The sequence below is a fragment of the Coffea arabica genome, chromosome 4e (genome assembly GCF_036785885.1).
Source record: "Coffea arabica cultivar ET-39 chromosome 4e, Coffea Arabica ET-39 HiFi, whole genome shotgun sequence".
In the NCBI taxonomy this organism is placed as follows: Eukaryota; Viridiplantae; Streptophyta; class Magnoliopsida; order Gentianales; family Rubiaceae; genus Coffea; species Coffea arabica.
In genome coordinates this window covers 2,757,552-2,778,295 of record NC_092317.1, presented here as the reverse complement: position 1 = coordinate 2,778,295, position 20,744 = coordinate 2,757,552, and the positions used below count along the sequence as shown (strand labels likewise).

At 36.6% G+C, this 20,744-nt stretch overlaps 2 protein-coding genes across 2 annotated transcripts; both read right to left on the bottom strand.

The window, feature by feature from the left end:
* Positions 1-1,998: 1,998 nt before the first annotated feature.
* LOC113741955 (N-terminal acetyltransferase A complex auxiliary subunit NAA15) lies at positions 1,999-14,925 on the bottom strand. Its single transcript, XM_027269628.2, has 26 exons — positions 14,602-14,925; positions 13,651-13,729; positions 12,361-12,443; positions 12,098-12,247; positions 11,464-11,579; positions 10,284-10,389; positions 9,020-9,091; positions 8,801-8,916; positions 8,491-8,623; positions 7,995-8,072; positions 7,809-7,862; positions 7,638-7,708; positions 7,109-7,163; positions 6,921-7,016; positions 5,695-5,823; positions 5,478-5,560; positions 5,167-5,397; positions 4,756-4,888; positions 4,570-4,677; positions 4,269-4,400; positions 3,986-4,042; positions 3,739-3,836; positions 3,573-3,631; positions 3,358-3,469; positions 3,134-3,234; positions 1,999-2,781 (listed from the first exon to the last, which is right to left on the bottom strand). Exons 1-26 carry the CDS (start codon positions 14,650-14,652, stop codon positions 2,555-2,557), a joined length of 2,730 nt encoding a protein of 909 aa, XP_027125429.1. The 5' UTR covers positions 14,653-14,925; the 3' UTR covers positions 1,999-2,554.
* Positions 14,926-15,745: 820 nt separating this feature from the next.
* LOC113740607 (DNA-repair protein XRCC1) lies at positions 15,746-19,853 on the bottom strand. Its single transcript, XM_027268156.2, has 7 exons — positions 19,443-19,853; positions 19,156-19,344; positions 18,640-18,751; positions 17,811-17,893; positions 17,481-17,591; positions 17,055-17,141; positions 15,746-16,256 (listed from the first exon to the last, which is right to left on the bottom strand). Exons 1-7 carry the CDS (start codon positions 19,620-19,622, stop codon positions 15,909-15,911), a joined length of 1,110 nt encoding a protein of 369 aa, XP_027123957.1. The 5' UTR covers positions 19,623-19,853; the 3' UTR covers positions 15,746-15,908.
* Between the last annotated feature and the right edge of the window lie 891 nt (positions 19,854-20,744).

The window sequence follows — 20,744 nt, the reverse complement described above, 5'->3', positions numbered from 1 at the left end:
AATTTTTAAAATATTTAATATTCTAAAAATTGTAAAAAAATATGATAAACAAAATTAATTAAAAAATTAGTAAAAATAATAAAAATTCGAGTTAACTCGTGATGACTCGGAGTGATTCGGTGTGACTCGACCGTTTTAACCCTTTATAGTGACGTCTCGAAAATTCAAGTATTTCGAAATCGGACTCAGCCGAGTCTTTGAACCATGGCTCCAATTCAGCTAGCCCACCCATGACCCAACAGATGGATGAAAAAAAAAAAGATTCAGTAGATTTCAGTGTTGAGGTCGTCTTGGGAGGATGAACCAACTCCACTCATCAATGTAATTTGCGGTTTCACAAAAACTCGAACTTTATTCAAGAATTAATGTTCCCTATATTGATTTTCATTTTTCTGTGCACTTCTAGCCTTGCGCATGATTGGATCCAATTTAAAAAGAAAATTGTTGAAGAGAAACCTCATTTTATTTAATTATGTAAATTACGCTCCGAACTTATCCCTTTCAGCTCTACTTTTATCTGTCTTCCCATATTCCATTGTATTCTCAAATTTACAAACCTCTCACTATCCGAGTCAAATGAAATGAATTGAAATGGATGAGAAGGACGTAATAGGACTATAGGAGGAGGAGGAGGGCCAAATGAAATGAATTGAGCTAAAATTAATAGTCCGTACGATGTAGTTTTCCATGCTGCCGCATGCTCGCTCTAAAATCCTCAAGAAGAGCACATCGATCACCGACCCACCATTTCAAGGCAACTTCCAGGTTCCACGCATGCATGCATTGGTGGACGCGAGATTGGAAGTGTGTATTAACATGATCCATGCCTTCAGATATATATCTCATGGCCCTGAAGGCACAAGCTTCAAATACAGAAATCTGAACCATGGGCCACTCTCGAAGTCTCGATCGTTCAAAATTAATCATGTGGCTGTGAAATGTTTCGAAGAAGAGCATTAAATGCCACGGGAGATCCGTTCAGAGAGTAGATGAGAGTGAAAGTTGAGCACAGAAACAGCAGGAGGAAGGTATTCTGAATAAACATTCGATTGAGCAGCTCTTCTGAACCAAAAATAGGAATAAGACGATAAATCTTATTGAATGACTAGAGAACATAAACTTTGTTTCACCCAGAAAAGAAAAGAAAAAAAGACTGAGACAATCAAAGTCGCAGTGAAAGATTTATTATAAAGTTGACACTGAGGGAACGATGTCTAATATTATAAATATGTTAACACGCAACTCCACAGTCCATTCTCGTATTAATATTTCTAATGCTCGGATTTTTTGACAAGCTATTCTCAGAATCCATTTGATAATGTTTCTGAAGTGCCATAACAATTTTCATGTGTGTTGGCCATTTAAAATATTGGTAGTATACAAGGGTTTCTATTCCAATAGAAAGTTCTAAAAAGGCATAGTAAATCAGCTAATTCTTGGCTCATAAGACACGTCACATTGTGCATTTGTAATTTTCAGAACGCGGCATGATGTTGTTATTCCCGGCTTTACATGCAACATGAAATACCAACAGAAAGACCACAAATGAGCATGGCATTGGCATTTTCCCCTCACTACTTAAAATCTTGCGAGGAGATCATGATTTTAAGGGGAACTTGACAATTTAGCACTATCAAGTAAAAAGCAACCCTGTCAAGCATCTTATTCTTAATGTATATTTATGTCGATGCCTCTTTCATTAAATAAGACGGCGGACTCCAGAGAAGATAATCTTACTGAACGTCCGGTGGCATTCATCAAGCAATGAAAGACTCGAAAGGAAAACCTTGCAGGTTACTCATGTTTTCATGGGGTTGCAGAGACGGCCGTGCTCAGAGGCAAATGGATCTGCTGATAAGGAGGCACCCGGTCTTCCCAATCTTTGTTTATCTGCGACATTGCACCAGAGTTCTTGACGGGCACTTGGTCTCTCAGACTGTAGAGCGAAGGGCGGCTTGGGCTATTTTACCCAGGCGGAATAAAAAGTGAAGTGCAGACTGCAGAGGAAACTGAATATATTGCCTTGTGTGAATTTCTTGGCTACAAATCTCAAATGTCTTACTTTATGAGGTAAGGACAAAATTTTCTTACATGCAGTAGCATTTATACATTAAGAATGTGAATGAAATTGGGAAGTACAACATGCTCTTCAAATTGCTATGACTATCAAGAGTATCCTGCTTATAATAAACTAGAACCAGTGACCGGTCAATTCCAAGTGAGCCACTTCAATTGAAAAGTTGCTCATCATGTTGGCAACAGAAGACTCGGAATCTCGGCCTCAACAGCTCACCGTCAAATAGCTAATATAGCGCGCAAGTTCTACCATATTACATTCGGAGCGGTTCACGCACATTCTCAAGGAAATCATATAATTACCGTGCAGAGGTCAAAGTGGGGCACAATGAAAAGGTCCTAAACCAACAGCAAAACTCCCAGCTATTTGCACAAACATCAAAAATTAGCACTCTGGATATTTCTCCTCCTTGAAACGGTAATCCAACGTCTCAAAAGGATGCGTTATCAGCCAGACAAAAACCATCTAACTGCCAGGTTAGCTGAGTACAAGACTTGAATGTAGTTGGCCAGCCAAATCCTTAGACCCTTCTGATTTCTCCAGGTTTCCATTCGTTGAAAATTCAGTGGCATGGGGATTGACTGTACCTGCACTTTCAGAGGTTTCCTCTGTTTGGTGATGAGCCAATTTTGTGATAGCAGAACACTTTTTGCCTCCGAAGTATGTAGAATATGGAAAATATTCAGCACAGCGTAATTTCCATCCTGCCAAACGAACATATGTAAAACAAGTTCAGCACTAGATGCTTCTGATTCTTTCTGAACCACATAGCCATGCGTTTATACATATTCTGACACATGAAACTTCCACGTCCTTGCATCAGGCAATAACAAGGTCAAGGATAAATTATATTTAAACATGATACAACATCAGAATGAATGCAACTAAAAACCAGACAAGATAACTTAGATTCAAGTAATAGATTCCCATGCAACTAAACTGCGGACTGATAAGCTAATTACAAGTGTCCTATACCCTCATCTCTTCAAGCAAGCAGGATTTAAATATCTGTTACTGAAGTCAAGATAATGCAAGAGACATGGGATGAAGACTTACGCAAGGCTGCATCTTGATCATCAAATATTTTCTCTAGAGCACTGTGAACAGCAATACAATCTTTGAGCTTCCATTTCCTCGCCGGTCCAAGAAGTCCTTTTCTGATCAACGAAAAACATGTGAGAGCTCCAACATGCAATAATCTAAAAGAAAGCAAAATACCATGCAAAACAGCATCATGGAAAAAAAATAAAAAATTATTCTGGGCTGTCGAGTGACATTACATTGACAAGGGTTCATTGATTGATTCTTCAATTAATTTGACAGCCTCATCCTTCTTGTTTGATTCCAAAACAAACAGCATTTCTGCTGCAGCTGCTCTATGCATCAAAGAATCTGCAGGACAAGAAACAAGAGAAAAAATTCCAGGTAATTATGGTATCATGTCATGTATTGTATATTGGACATTTCCAAGCAACAAGAGGTAGACAATGATGACCTTTATGTGTCTCAAAGAAAGAGGCATTAGCCTCCAGAAGAGATTTCTCGCGCAACTGACTGGAAAAAGTTAAAAAAAGATGGTAAGATACAAGTATCTAGCTGAAAGCCTGCAGCCACATACGAAAGGGGTGTGGTTAAAACAAACTTCAGAAGACAAAAAGTACCCATATGTCAGTCGCTCTTCTTCAATTGCAGCCCAGATGATCTTTTCAGCAGTTGTCACTGCAGCAGGCAAGGATCCTACTTTGTGAAAGAATTTTATCTGCGACAATTACACATGATATCACGATGACAAGAAAACTAGGCCCTTCAGAACTCCAAACACTTGTTTGGATGTCTAGGTATATCATAAATCCCCAACAGAAACAGTCAAGAAGTCACATCAACTTATTTGATGTAACAACTACATACCAAGCAACGATGTGTGTCTGGATGGTCAGCATTCAACCGCAATAAATTCCTTACTGCCTGCATAAAATAAAGAAATTTCTTCATCCACTTACAATTCAACAAAAGGCAGACGAGCAGAGTACTGACCCAGTTAGGAAAGGGGTAGCAAAAAATAAAAATAAAAACTAGGGGAAAAGCTCAATAATGATTGCTTTAAAAAATGTACGACATTTATATAACCCCTCCAAACACTTTTCTTTTTCCTATGTCCTCCTTTAAGATGTCTGAAAGAAAAATAGTCTACCTTCAAAGCACACAAGCGTTTCTGCTTTCTCATATGTACTTCAAAAGAGAGTACATGTGTCTCCAAGAAATCAGGTGAGTATTCCTGAAGAAGCTTCAAATACTTAGTTGCTTCAAGCAATGGATCTTCAACCTACAAAAGCGGTCCAAAATTACATCATCTTGTTTATGAATATTTTTCCATTTGTCAATGACTTGTTCATGAAAAATGTAACTGATGAGAAGACTAATATTAACCTGAGTCATAGCAACTTAAACATTTAACAAACCAGATAAATTTCACAGCACACAGGATAAATTACCTGCAATAACCTTTCACCGTGTGGATCTGGATCTACTGGTTTCACATGACGCTTCACAGATTTAGAGGCGTTACTGGCTTGTGATTCTTCCGTTTTAATTTCTGCCTCCTAAAAACAATTCAAGTATAATCAAAGTGCATATGCAAGAAACAGTTGTTATTAGCCACAGAAAGAAACACAGAATACTTTCTTAGCTCGCGCTTCTGCCTTCTTTTGTTTTTGCCTCAGTTTCTTTCTTTGAGAAGGTGGCAACTTCGACATCTCATCATCTTCTTCAGCTGATGGCTTAGAAGGAGAATCGTACAGCTTAATATAGCATCTGAATCAATTCAAAAAGACATGAATATGTTAATTAGACATGAAAAATATTACAGTCACTGGAGATTATAATTATTCAATGTATACTAGCCTTGCATAGAATACGAAAGCAAGACTATCGTGCTAAAATGAGAAGCGTGCATTAAGGTGTATCAATCAAACAGCCAACTTCCTAAAACCTCGTATTGTTTCACTGGCATAACCATGATGCAATAGAAACCTTCAACTTTGTTATCAAATGATCAGGAACTTAAGAATTAAGCTGATTAGAACCATTACCTGACAGCTCCAAAAGCTGCTTTACGAAAATAAGTATGTGAATGGAGCCTATCTTGAAATTTCAACATTTCAACATAAGTCCGGAGAGTCATTTTTCTTAAGCAATAGGAATGGAAATCAAATTGGTCTTCAACGATATCAGCATAGTGCTTTTCAACAGCTAAGAATTTCTTCAAAGCTCGTCCAAGGTCACCTTGCCGCAAGTAACTTTCACCTGATGCCAATTCATACCTACGATCAAAGATTAATTACCATAATCAAATATTCCAGAATTCCCAGAAATTATTGAAATAGTCTGAATAGAGGCAGACCACATGCACTGCATGTCATAGAGGTTGTTATGTTGCTCTCCATCTTTTGTGAATAATACAGCTGTTTTTTCTGCCAGAGTAACCTTCAAAGAAATGTCACAAGTCGACAGAATGATTCAACAATTGAGACCAAGAATCAACTTATAGCTTCAAAAATTAAGTAATATCTTTCCTTCTTCTGTAGAAAGTAGAAACATTAGTCTTAAAAGCTTGTAACCTGATCAGCCTGCAGCATGCGTTTAACACATTCGCTATTAATATAGCGATCTGCAAGATCCATACACCTAGCTTCATCTGCCATTGCAGCAGCAGCTAAGAAGTCACCTGCATGTTTTAAAATCCTGCTCTGTTGTAGATAGAAAACCACGTAAGTAGCATAAAGAAAAAGCACAATCTAAATCGAAAGCAAATGGATCCTAATTGGCACAAATTGAAGAAGATAGAAACCAGATAAAGAACAACATAGTTGAAAGGCCTACAAATCAACATCAAAATAGTTGAAAGTGCGAGGTGGGCCAAACTAGAAAGGCCTTGAACCTTAAGCACCCAAATGAAAAGTAAAGACCATGATCCATTCCAACTAAGAGCACATGTTTACACGAAATGCATTAGATTCATCACATCTATGCATTTGTGCAACCATAGCATACACAGTTACCCATCTAATATAAACACATGATGAATCAAGACGTCCTTAGTATATAACATCGAATATTATTGTATTTTAAGTGCAAAGGGACAAGAAACCAGCACCCTTCCAACAAACTGTCAGCCAATCAGCATTTCAAGTTTCCAACAAAATTTTAGCAATGGTGAGCAACTTGTTGAATTATGCTTTAGAGCAAAGCTTGTATAGCATTTTTCTAATCAACAAAACATGTATGTTATTCAGTACATTCCGCATATTTATTCTACAATAAACCAAGAAATCAACAAGGAATCAGCATTTAAAATCAGCAATTACTTATTATGACTTGTGAAGGAAAAAGAAAAGAGTACTCTAGTGTCATAAAGATGTAAAAAACAGGTTCCAGCTATTTATCTGCTTTGATAAAGTCGAAAACCTCTCTATCTTCTACTAAAGGAATTAGCTTAACATATTATATACGTGGATCATATCATTCCATTTCTTACTCCCTGCTGCAGTAATTATTCCAAACATCCACCTAACTTTATGAAAAAATAGTCTAATGTTTTTAGGTGCTTTACATTTAGTAACATGTATCCTAGTTGGATGAGCTACATGGAGCAAAGATTTGACTAAACAAACAGGATAATGGTAAAATATAATAATTTCTACAAGAAACTAACGTGATCATATCATCACAGCAAGATAAGTGAATGGGAACAAAATAGACATAAAACCCATAGACTATGGGCAATGAAAAATTGAAAATAAGCATCACAGCTATAAAATAACCTCTATGCACAGAGAAGACAAACCTTGACAGAGTACAAATCTATCGCAGTCGGAGTGTGTACTATAGCCTCATCAATTTTTGCTAGAGCAATATCTTGTTGATCACGTCTGTCATAGTGCTGCAATAATGAAGCTCCTTAGGAGATTTAGGAAGAAGCTTACATATGAAACAGAAAAAGATGTAAAAGATATTAAGGAGATCAATTGAAACCTGAGCTAAATAAAACAAGGCCCACATCAATGTAGAAGGTGGCTCTTTATCCAAGCTGCATGCACAGGAAAATACAAAACATGTTGATATGCACAAATTGATATGATAGCATAATTTTGTGCATATCAGGTATTCACTACCAGTCAAAGATAACCAATTAAGAAGGAAAATGAAGCTCCATAAGACACGACCAACATCTAGTTGTGGCATAAGCTTCACAATATCTTTCATTGACAACATCTTGACTTGTTATAATTAAAAAATAATTAGAGAATATGCACAGAAGCACTAAGGACCAGAAATTTAAATCTGTAAAACTTGTTTTATTCTAGCATTATATATCTTAGAAGGTTAATTATCAGCTGTAGGGACCCTTTTCAGTGCTATATTCATCATTGAAAATTATTAAAAATAAAATACAACTGGTAATTACTCAAAACAGTGCAAGACTGAGAACTGAGTTCATGTGCCGAGTATCAAAAGGACTACAGCACAATACAAGATCTGCAATGACTTTTATAACCAATACCTCCCAGGATATCCACCACTTGTCTTAAGGGACAACTCCAACCCAAGAACTACATGTTCCAGGATATCTGCCTGTAGAAAAAGGTAGTGAAATAGGTGTAAACACCAAGCAAGTGTATCAGAAAATAAATTTTCTCCTCCCAACAGGAAAGATTTCACAAGTACACCAAACCTTTCCAGGGTGATCATAGAGAGGGGATAGATCAGAAAATAATGAAGGAACCCCCTACAAATCAACCAAAGAGAGTATTTAAGCTTCATAACCAAGATATGATTCAAGGTCAAGTATTACAACTCAAACGCCAGAAAAAGTTATCTAGCTAGTCAAAAAGTAACATGAAAAGATGAATTTCCATACCTTTGTTAAGAGAGGACGAATATAACTCTCTACCGCTTTCTGGAACTTTTCACCTTCAAGAAAATCCAGTGGGATTCTCTGGCATACGAAATTGAGAAATTAAAATGAAAGGAAGAAGCGAGGGGGAGTGGTGTGATGTAGATTTAACATTGATTCCAGAACGTCCTCAAGAAGTCCAGAAACCAGCAAATTGAAGAACAAACAATCTCAAAAGGGTCTATTTCTGCAAGGATAACAAGCAGAACTGGCTACATTTACCACATCACAAGCAATCTCAAAACGATCTACCTTGATAAGAATAGTTTGCAATTAACAAATTGTGCACAATAAGCGACATTTACCACATCAAAGCCAAATGAGAGTACTTTCCTATAAAGTTATCCTCCCAGGCATACAATCACCAAGTAAGATAACCTTCCAAGTTTTAGACAATGGACCAGATAAATCTTCAAGGCAGGCAAAAAATGTGAAGAGACAATGAAAGGAGCTATGTAACCTTAACAGCAGATGACTTGTTGTATTGCTGAGCAAGTGACTCGTACAATTCTTCTAACTGACCAATCTCATCTGATGAATAATGACCCTTTTCAGAAAAAAGCCCCAGGCATCTTTGTAACCCTTCATAATATCTGAAGAGCAGAAACACTAAAGGTATGACAAGCATCTCTTCACATGTAATAATTGTCAGGAATATCATACGGCAAAATAAAAGCATATCATCCTCTGAAGTACAGTATCAAAGACAGGGAATAGATAGAAACCCAAAGAAAAGATGACTGTCAGACTAAAAGTCTAAAAGATAATACCTGTAATTGTCAGGATTCATGGAGAGCAGCAATCTGTACTCTTTTTCACCTTCTTCCAGAAGACCAAGCTTCGTCAGAAGAGAAACCTCTTGTTCCTTGTAGGCCAGTTTATCAACCTAGAAATGTCATTCATAGAACACAATAAATTTTACAGGTCTAACATACATGCTCTCTGCATCAACTAGCTACCGAACAAGAGTATCATACATACATACTTACAATTTTGGACTCTTTCTTGTGCAATTCCTCGAGAGCTCTCTCAAGAAGCCCACTCTCCTCAAGCAAAGATATCTGAAACAAGAAATCTCATGCATAAAATTACAGCCAAACACCATAAAGACAACAGATTCCAGTCAAATACCATAAAGACACCCACAAACGAGAAAACACAGACTATGCACCAGCATAAGAATACTTCCATCGCTATCAGCAAAATATGCCCAAAACCACATGCCATACACACATTTCAATACTACGAGTTTCAAAGGGTAATTCCATAAATCATTTGGACCAATTCCACCAACACATCAGCAGTATACCTTTCTGTACTTAATACTCCCTCCGTCCCATAAACTTTGTCATGCTTTGGGAGTTGAACTTTTTATGCACAGCGCCATATGAACGTGAGCTTCAGCCTATTTTTCCAATTTTGCCACTCTTAAAGTAACTTTTGAAGACAAGATTGACATGTAGAGCCAACATTGATTACAAGAATTTACAACCCATTTAGAAGATTAAGTTTCATGCATGATTTCATATCTTGTATCTAGGCATGTGTATCTCATGGCAAAGCAAGTAATTTTGGTCTATAGCAAGTGAAGTTCAAGGGGTCCACCAATAAATAAATAAAAAAAAGAAGAGAATCTTGGAGGGTAAAAAGTTGAAACAAGAGAAATTTTGCATTCCATTTTGGGTGTGAGCCATACTTTGGGACAGCCCAAAAAGGAAAGCATAACAGTCTCAATGCGATGGAGGGAGTACTACTTTTGAAACTCTTCAAGTAGCGCATGGTCTTATATTAACTCTAGAAGGTAAATAAAGCTATGCTCCAGTTGAATCCTAATTCAACCAAGATAATGCAACTAAATACCGAAGTGCTGACAGTTCTTAAATCCCTAAAACGTGCAGTCAAAAGTACATCTTTTTGCAAAACCCAACCAACAAAAAACAACAAATCAATCCTAATTGCTTAGATTTTGGTGTAACAATGTCAAAACCAAGAAGCGACTCAAGTAATAAACGAACAATCATATCATAAAAGTCCAAACCTTTATCAACATCTAGATTAGCAATTAGTTCAATTCCAACCATAACTCCAAAATCAGAAAGAATTAAGTTTATGAATGCACTATTGTGTTAGATTATGCACAATGGCTAACATGTACACCCGCTGTATGTTGGAAATACTGATAAAGACATAGCAACCCCAGAACGTAAAGGATACTCAACAAAATCATAAGTTATGTGGAGCCTGTACTATTACCTTGTACAAAAGCATTTCCCCATGCTCACAACGCTCATTATCTGGCGGATGATCATCATCCAGAGTTCCTTCATATGCTTCAAGGATTTCTATGGCTTTTGATCCACTGATTTTAAAAAAAAAAAGAATTTATATAGGTGTATGCATCAATACCAGTATTCCACCAGATACGACTAATTTCTGCTTAATTACATTCCAGCAATTATAAAACCAGATTACTTCACATAAGGGCAAATATCAGCAAGAGTCCCACTACCTTAACATGTAATCAGCTTAGGATAGATGGTAGTGTACAAACTTCTTGTACATACAAAGCACAATTAAAAAATTATCATTTCATCTACGAATAGATTTCTGAGAGATAAGCCAAGTTGCAACTCTCATGTCATACAATGTACCAAAAGCATGGACACTCCCAAGTGATTCAGTAATAAAGGTTCAACATGCAGTGACTTGTGGAATTAGACCCATAATTACCAGATTTACGATACTTATACTATCGGTTCAAATGCCATATCACACCATTTCTCTGGCCATCTATCAGCAGAAGACGGTTGCTGCTTTTCCTATCTTCTTTGATAATCTAAACTCAAAAGATTTTTTGCCAACAAATTGTAGGGCTTGTATATAGAAACATGACAAATTCATCATGCCACATGCATAAGCTGAAAGCAGCAGCTACAAAGTTAACCAACAAGTGCAGCCACCCAAAAAACAGAATAAAATACTGCATTACAAGTGTCACCAGCCACTCGTTCTGACCCCAATTTTTCGCAATCCTTTAGGGTATTTCGAAACACAACCCGTGACACAAGGAACCAACATCAATGCATGCAGCAAAAGGTAGAAAATTCAAAACATCAGGCTAAAACGAAGCTGAGGTAACACCAAAAAGAACTCAGTTTTTATTTCTAGAACTGTCTTTTTAATATCTGCACAGATATGCTCCGGAACTGGAACAAGAGATTCCTAGATCGCAAAAGAATGCTTCATATTTCCTGTGGCTATATGAAACCATTCAACCACGTAGCTTGGAACTACTTGTTAGATTCTAAAACTTAACACTACAGAGGAGGCATAAGCAACTAAGCATCACAAGGCAAGAAGTCAAAATTTCTTATTGTTGTTTTGCCTACAAAAAATGTACAGCCACCCAAAAAAAAAAAAAAACTCAGTTTACTTTGAGTTCAAGTGATGGGCTACAGCAAAGCCTATCCAGTTCATGCGGTGGTTTGGTTTCAAAGTGAGCAGTCGTTGTCTTGTTTCAACAAAACCATCCAAATCACGCATTTGTGCCTGAAAGAAAAAGATATTTTTGAGAAGCTCTTACATAAAAACTAACAGGAGTAAAATAAGAAAAACACCATTGAGTCGTCAACACAACATTGTCATATATTTCTGTTATTTCTGTAAACTCATATCCACGCTAAGAAACCAAAGAATAACCAATTATAAAGAATCCACAAGGAGCAATCTAGTGGAACCAAATGAATGTGAAAATTATAACAACTAGCAGTACAAGATAAGCTCTGTAAAAAATAAGAAATATAAGGAAAGTAAATAAGTACAGGGGTTCCCTAAAACTGATGTACATCAATTTGCTTCTTTCTCAGAGAAGCACCAACCATAGCAAAAGAGCCAGAAAACAATTCTTTGTGCAAAAATGAAATTTTATTAGGTAGAAATTTTAGGCTGCGCTTTACATGAAGCATGCTATGACAAATAATTGAAACAAGTAACTATTTGTTAGTTGAAGGATGCTGCCATTCATTAGGAAAATAAGTCACAAGAGCAAGAAGGTAAATCACTTCAACCTGTAAAAGAGACAGGTCACGAAGTATTTCAATGTTGTCAGGATCAATCCTAAGTGCATTACGGTAGCATTTGATTGCCTCCCTGTACTCTCTGTCAGACCGATACAGAAGACCATAAACATGCCAGCAAACGTGACTTTTAAGGTCATTCTGCAAAGAAGCAGCTTTCAATTTAGGGTACTACTAAAAAAATTTTGAAAGGAAGAGAAGACACAAAGTATCCAAATTATCACCCTAAAAGATTATAAGAATGTGTGTGCAACCTTCAAACCTCGTCGAACAAGTTCATAAGCTTCTGGTTTGCGGTCTAGGCAATTCAATGTCAATCCTTTCATCGAAAGCGTTTCTAGTAACATAAAGAAAAGACAGGTCATAAGACGAAGAAATCAAAAGCCAGACATCAGTATCAATGAAGGTAGATATTCAACTTAGAAGAACAAATTCCAAGCAACCAAATACAAAAAGCATGTCTTCAAGAAGAGTGAAAATTCCGTTATGGTTGGAGACAGTTGCAAAAGGCTCCTCACTTTTCTCACAGAAATCCATGTAATCAGCATTCAATCACTTAGGTTTTTAAATTTTTAAAAAAAAAAGAGTAAACAATAATGGTTCAGCAAAGGAAACAGTAAAGGACATATTCTGTGTCTTGTGCTTTGCAACTGAGGACAGAAAATGATCAGGAAAGAATTTCAGATATTCCCAAGTATAAGCTTGTGACAATTCAATATCCTGCTGGCCCTAGACATGATTATGCCGAAACATAAACTGTCTTAAGAAAATAAGTGGAGACTAAGCTCATAGTTGTGGCAATTATACTATACACTCTTTCTGTTTTCTGACTTTTGAGTTTTTCCTTCATACATTAACTGATGCTTTTATTGCCTAACTGTTTATCAATACTTCTTTTCTGACAAGGCACACTCTGTAAAAGATTGCCTATGGTTATAAATGTTTACTTTGCAGCAGGTTCAGGACTAGAAGCTCAAGGTAAAAAGAAGCCAAGAGATTTTTGTCCTTGTCAAGAGCTCCATGAAAACCAGCAAAATTCTAGGTTCCTCTGAGTGATTGGTGTCTGTAAAAAGGGTAGGCGGAAATAGGAGAATCCAGGCTATGCATTTTTACCACAAGGTGGCTTCAAGAACAACATAATAGTCAAGTTTGTCTGCGAGACCAGGCTGGCTAAACCTCTAGCTCCTAAAATAAGGCAGAAAGGACCTCTTTTAGAATTCTGCTACATCCAATATAAAGCCCTTCTGCATTTCTTTTCTTGAATTCTTTTCCTAGTAGGGAGGGGTGGGATTCAAGAGATAGGGAAGGGGGAAGGGGGATTTGACCAAGGCCTCATCGGCATAAAGTTAGTGTTTTGCTAGAGGAGTAAAACAATCATCTAATCATTTTTCTCATTAAGCAATAAGCGAACTACAACAAAGAAAAGGAGAGAAGAAAATGATAAACCAATCAAATTTGAGAATACATACCAGTTACGTCATACTGATTCACATAATATATATACCACGAGCCCACTTCACATAAAAGGAAAAGACTTGACATACCTCCATGATTGGGAAACTTCTTTAAAATTGAATCGGCTGCCTTCAACCCCTTTTTATACTGCTTCGTTTCATATGATTTCTGCATTGATTGAGTGACAAAAGTTAACTTGTACTCTAAATAGAACCTTCGTTCAACAAAAGGAGTAAAAGAGAAACAAGAGCATAAAATTTGAGAATATGAAGCTTGTAATCAGATTGATGATAATTGCAAAGGTCTTCAATGCATTCCTTCTTAAACAAATTCAAAATACAAAAAATGTTATCAAATCACAAGTGTCAACTAATTTGTGTTAAAACCAAAAGCAACAACGAAAATCAGAAAAAAGTACCATGCAAACTCGCCCTACACAAACTAGGCTGGAGAGGAAAGGATGTTAAAATCCATTTTGTAGATGAATTTTAACTCCAGAGGATCGATATTCAGAACAATTTACAATGTAAAAGGAGAGCGTTCCAACATTTTATGTAGTTTACTGATTAGTTCCGACGGACGGGCCCATCAATGAACTCAAGGAAAACATCTCAGCTAAGCAAAAACATCGTCTAACTAAAGAAAGAAAACAGATTAGAACTATTCACCTGTACAAGCATACAAGATACAACATAATCAAATACACAATAACTAGCACAAAATTCAACAAAACTCATCCAACACATATCAAGCAAACATCTCAACGAGTCAAAAACAATTTTAACATCCAAAATGCAGCTGGCGAAATAAGATCTAAAGCTCAGCTTAGCTCTCAAACTTTCAGTGCAAGAGAATCACACTTAATCGAAAGTAGAAAAGTCATAAGAATTCTTTGGATATCCAACAGTAAAACACCAAATAGTCAAAAGAATCCAAACTAGTACTAAACCTAGGGTTTTAGCGGTGCAATTTTCAAAGATTGAAGTGAATAAGCTCCAGGTTACTTTCTCAAAAATGCTAACTGCAATCGGAGAACTCACCACAATCAATTTGAAGAGGTTACCCTCCCTAGAAGGAAGTGAGGTGCCCATGGCAGTTGAACACGAGAGAGGAAACCCCTAAGGGGAGAGACTGGGCGGCAAGAGACGAAAGAGGAATAACTGATCGAAACTGGTAAGGTGGCAGTAGTATTTATAGGGCGCCGGAGGAAAAGAATAGACGACGGAGTATGAGTCTAAAAAATGGGAGGGAGGTGGCGTTTATCTACTGCAACCCTACTCAAGAGAGAGAACACTGGAGCGAGCAACTTAGCAATACTCTTCTAAGACCGGCTGCTAAGCTAAACGCCGCTAGAGCTTTTCCGTAATTTCACTGCAATTGATCAAGCGGTTTCTTTTTGCGTTTCCATTCTTTTTCCTTTGACCATTTTACTAGCTTTTATTTTTTTTCCCGGATTTATTTTTACATTATCTTTTTTTCCTTTTTTGACACTGGGAGATTGGTTTCCAACTTAATGATTCGTTTTTTTTCCCACATGAACTATTCATCGGATTCCTCTAATGCCCACTTACGATGGCACCGAAGGAATCAATGTAGATACATATTGTAAGAGTAAATCGAAATAACAAAGATAATGCATTTTACATCCTTATGGTTGACCTTTTTGTATTAAGCATGACTTGAAGTGGGAACCCAAAGGAACAATCACAAGCAAGTCAAAAAGGTCGCAATGCAAAAACTTTTGTCTTGTAATGACAATAATGGATGAAAAGCTAACACACTCCAATTGCACGTATACCTAACGACATCCCATATAGTACATGTTATGCAAAAATATCCTTCAGAGTTTCAGAACATAAAGCGACGGAATCATTAGAATTGAACTTAAAAAGAGGAAAGATCAAGACTTGAAGGTCACATAAGTTCTGGAATCCGACATATATTTTGCCCCCAAAAATAATCTATCCAACTTTTTTGGTACAAAAAATCTATCCTTTCGAGTTCATCAGAGCTGGAATGTGGGTTGCGAGCCACGTCATTTTGCCGGTGTGGTATTGCCAACCAAGATATGTTGAAGCAACCTTCATTCTTCGACTGAAATTTGAATCGATGGTACAAAAACAGGCAGTGATTTATTTACCGCGTCATTTTCAAGTATATACTGACTGACGTATGATGCAGGAATTTGCAAAGAAAATTCGGAGTTTACCGATTTACTATTGCAAAACAATGAAGAAGACGAGAGGAATCCAAGTATTTACTGCCAATCACTGTTTCATCAGTGCAACTGAGACCAGATGACAAAAGGCAAGCAAAATTTCAACAAGAGCGCACAACAACGTTAACATTAGCCAGCATCAAGTAGTGTAGAAGAAATGGTATTATAAGCTCGCTCTATTTCCTCTTCTGTCATCTCAACAGTATCATCGCTTTCATAGGCATCGCCACCCTTAGAAGCTGTCCCTTCTTCATACCCGCACTTCCCATGGTCATTAGTCTTCGACTTCTTCTTTGGAGATGAATCATCTTCCAAGTTTCTGTACTCATTCTCATAAATCTGTTTACAGGCGACAGCATGTCTGCAAAGATATTTCTTGCTAACTGAAGCTGAATCATCCTTGGTGCCATCAAACTTCATCAGCTCCTCAACCACCCTGGGGACGCAGGCCCACTGCTCATTTATTTGCAGGATAAGCTGAAGAACCAAGATCAGTCAGAAGAAAGCTCTACACAACATTTGCTCAAATCAGCATTGCACCAAGATAACAACCATTTCTTGCCAGTTAGCAAATTAAATATTGCCCTCAGAAATAATTTGTTATATCTCTCATGGAAGAAAATGGAGTAACATAAAACATTGTAGTTTGACCACCAAAATTTCCAACCTGATGCCACTGACGGGATAGGAGGAAAGGGAGGAACCCCAGATTCTGCCACTCAATTATTGACTTTTAGAATATAAATGCCAATGCAACAATTGACAGACCACACAAGTAAATTTACTGTGCCAGAAGAACAAAATACCACTAGATGCCTTTCATCAGAACTCTGAAGTTTTTATTACAGAGCAAATCACTACCTAACTACACATGACCGACTGATACAAATCAACTTGAAGCTCACGATATTGCATATAACACAAACAAATGCTACCAGCCATTTCAAGGGTTGCTTATCCAAATATTGCATTTCTAATTATCCAAATGTTTATTAGATATCCCTCTGCCTTCCTTTTTCTTTAAAAATCTGTGGACGACGTAACCAAAAAGCAACCTTAAGGTCCATTGCAAGAAATCAACTTTGAAATCAGCTTCTATATTTTTGGAACTCTATTAAAACCAACACCATTTTTCTTTCGTTCCGATATGAAATGCAGTACTTAGATAAATAACCCATTCAACCAGTATATTATGACAGTGACAGGAATTCTTAACTATAAACCAGAATGTAGTCCAATTATAACCCCAGAATCCCCTATCAAAAGTTAACATACCTGCCCTTGCTTGAGTGCATCTATGGCATCCTGCAAACAGGTGAGGATCCCCTCTGCAGCTATTTTCTTTATCTCACTCTGTTCTGGCTGCAGAAATGGATTGACTCAAAACATAACTTAAAGATCTTTCACAACTCTTCGGCAAAAGAGAAATCCAACCACAATAGAAACAGCAAATACACATATAATGCTCCTAGATCAGTATGCAAGCTGAACGCAAAAACCTTACAATCTTAATTGGACAGATCAATTAAAAGCAATACAAAATATGCAATGACAGAACATACTATCTTTTTTTGAAAGATGACCAAGCCCGTGATATGCAATGAAACTGATTAGAAAGCAGACTAAGCAAGAAATACTGAGAACTAATAGTCCCATACCACCATCTTGAAGTTGATAAAACCAGCTGTAGAATGTACATACCTTCTCATCTTGACTTTCCAGCCATGATAGCGTCCTAGTCAAATCATCACTAGCCCATTTCTTTACTCTAGAAGGAGAAAAACAATCACTAACTTGGTTAGAAGGCTGATCCTGTTTCATACAAGACATAACACTAGATCAGTGATAAATTGTATGCAGGTAATACAAAATAATAAATCTAAACAGTTTCTCTTATTCTGCATGAACATTTCTTCCAGCCATATTGTTTGTTTTGATTATCCCCATATGTCATATGAACTAAACTTCAACACTTCTTTAACTTGAACTCTATGGCGACGTAGTGCCAGCAGGCACAGATAAAATGTGTACCTCAGAAGCACCATCAGTAGGCAGTGCACATGAGCTTTTCTCCACATTTTTCTGCAATTTCAGAGATGAAGTTGCTCTACAATCTGCACGTCATATGCCAGTTTAAACTTTAAGAAAGCAGGTGGGTCAAAGTACAAAAACTTTCCTTGTCGTATATGGTCAAATTAAACAATGCCCTGTACAAAGTATCATGACATCAACTTAATCACTGCCAACCATGTTAGTGTTTCATATTTCATGAATCCAATATCAGGGATCAGCCCGAAACATAAAACTTGTCTCATGTGCTAGAAAATAATAGAATGGAAAATGACAATGAGGTTGCCTTCTTGCGTTTTATGCTCTTTAATTATTCTCCAAAAAAGTAAAAAGTAAAAAACATATCAAGCCGCTCAACATTGACTGAATTTGGAGAAAGACAACATCACCTACAGGTTGTCATGCTAAAATTACATCAATTACCAAAGTTAAGATGTTTTAGACAAGTCTCATAGCATGAATAAGCAGGTCCCTGAGGAGAAAAGATGCATATTTCTGAGGCTTTGTGCTTATTTCAGGAGCCATGAAACAATGATCAGATGGACTTTGGATAGCAACCAGTAACATTATTTTCCATCTGTTCTCTGGTAGATTTCTAGTTGACCTATATTAGTAATAGATGCAATCAAGAGAAACGATAAGTCGATAACTAACTCTCCATCCCCACTTAATATCCATTATAACATCAGAAAATGAACTGCAGCAGATCTATAAGTCACTAATGTCCATTACTTCCATAAACAGTTACTTGCACCTATATATACAACATTGAATACAAGGGAGCGAGTACCATTGCTGGCTTCATTGGGAACACTTTGCCTCCTCCATGGCTTGCCCGGATGCAAAAGATAAGGTTCAATATCCACAAGCTTTTTCTGCTCATGACACTCCAAAATCCATTCCTGCAGCAAAAGGAAATAATGATCTTAACATCTCATTTTCATAGAGTAGCATTCCAATGAAAACATTAAACAACAACAAATTTTCGGCACAACCAGTCCTTAAAGTGAACAATCATGATTCTTGAGCATTTTCAACTATTGCAGGCTTACAAAGAGTCTTGGTCATTACCTCTATATTAGTCCAATCTAAAAAACGTACCCAGAAAAAAAAAAAAGGTCTAAAGTCTATACTACGATGGAAGTAACAATGCTGCACAAATATATGGATAACATTCATACATGTCTATAGACTTAAGCTAAGCCAAATAGATAAAGTTTAAAAGGTCTCTTTTCACCTCCTGAATATCAAAAAATTAAGCGCTTGCATGGTAAGGGAAGCGCCCCCCCCAAAAAAAAAGGATCACCTTGGAAACAATGGTCCCAGAATCAGCCTCTACTTGCCGAAATTTTGGTGTGTTAGGAAATGCACAGATGAGCAAGGTACAGTTCGAATTCCAATCGGGTTGATACTCCGCTCCCATTTCAAGTGCCCAAGACCGTAACTCGGCCCGCTCCGGGTTGACAAACCCGGATAGCACAAACACCACCCCTTCCTGCAATCACGCGAGTTTTGGATGAAAATTTTATTCTTTTTATTCGTTTTATTCAACGATCAATGGGGGAAAAAAAAACGTCAATAACGGTAGTATACCATGAGTTTTGAGAAGTCGTGGGAACCGGAATTTGAGGCGGAAGCAGAAGATTTGGGCTCCTTATTTTTACCACCTGAACTATCTCTCTCTTCTCTGGCACTCATCCATGAAGGAAGATTCCGTTTGGTTCCGGCGCTATTTCGGCCGTCGCCGGAGCTTGCTTTCTTCGACTCTGACATAAGCGCTATTTGCTGTACACTTAAAAAATTTTCTCGCACGCTGTAATTAGCATCAGTTATTTACGGGAGAATTACAAAATTTTGCTGCTCGATTACAAACAAAGGGAAAATTAAAATCGATTACAAACAAAGGGGAAAGTAGAGCATTCTCAAAGTCAAGTGAGGACTTCGAAACTTAGGCGACCCTAATTGCTTTTCTTCTATAATTCTCCATAGAAAGCGGTCATCTATAATACCGTCCAGCTTTCTGGCATGCAAAATACTAGACGAATGCCTCACAAATCTTTGAGATTGGGATAGGACCGAGAGATTTGACGAAAGAATTCAAATTCTTAAGTTTATTTAGGAGATATTTAAATTTTTAAATTAAATTATTATAGTATTTAAAATATATTTTAATAATTCGTGAATTATAAATTCAAATGTTGCTTAAGTAATTTAAATAATAATTAGAGCATTTGGATAGATTTCAAATTTTTTAATCCATTCTTCATCAAATTTCTTAATCCAAATGAATATTAAAATACTTTGTATGATAATTTCTAAATCAAATGGGTGCACTCATAGAATTTTATCTATCAACTATATATTCAAATTAAACATTTATAATTGTATATCTAAATTATTACAACAATCGATTTTGTGCACTTTGTAGAATTTTATGGATTAATTGTAAATTTGAATTTAATATTTGCAATTCTGTATCTAGGTATGGTAAAAATAATAAAAGCAACTTGACTCTACGTCTCAATGATTGAATTGGATTAAATGCTTTACCTTTTTTCTTTCTAAGGGCACCAAATAGACACACTCAAAAGGAAACTAAATTAATTATTAATGCTTTAAATTACCATCTACCCTTTATTTATCAACTATATATTCAAATTTAACATTTATAATTGTATATCTAAATTATTACAACAATCGATTTTGTGTACTTTGTAGAATTTTATGGATTAATTGTAAATCTGAATTTAATATTTGCAATTATGTATCTAGGTATGGTAAAAATAATAAAAGCAGCTCGACTCTACATCTCAATGATTGAATTGGATTAAATGCTTTACCTTTTTTTTTTTCTAAGGGCACCAAATAGACACACTCAAAAGGAAACTAAATTAA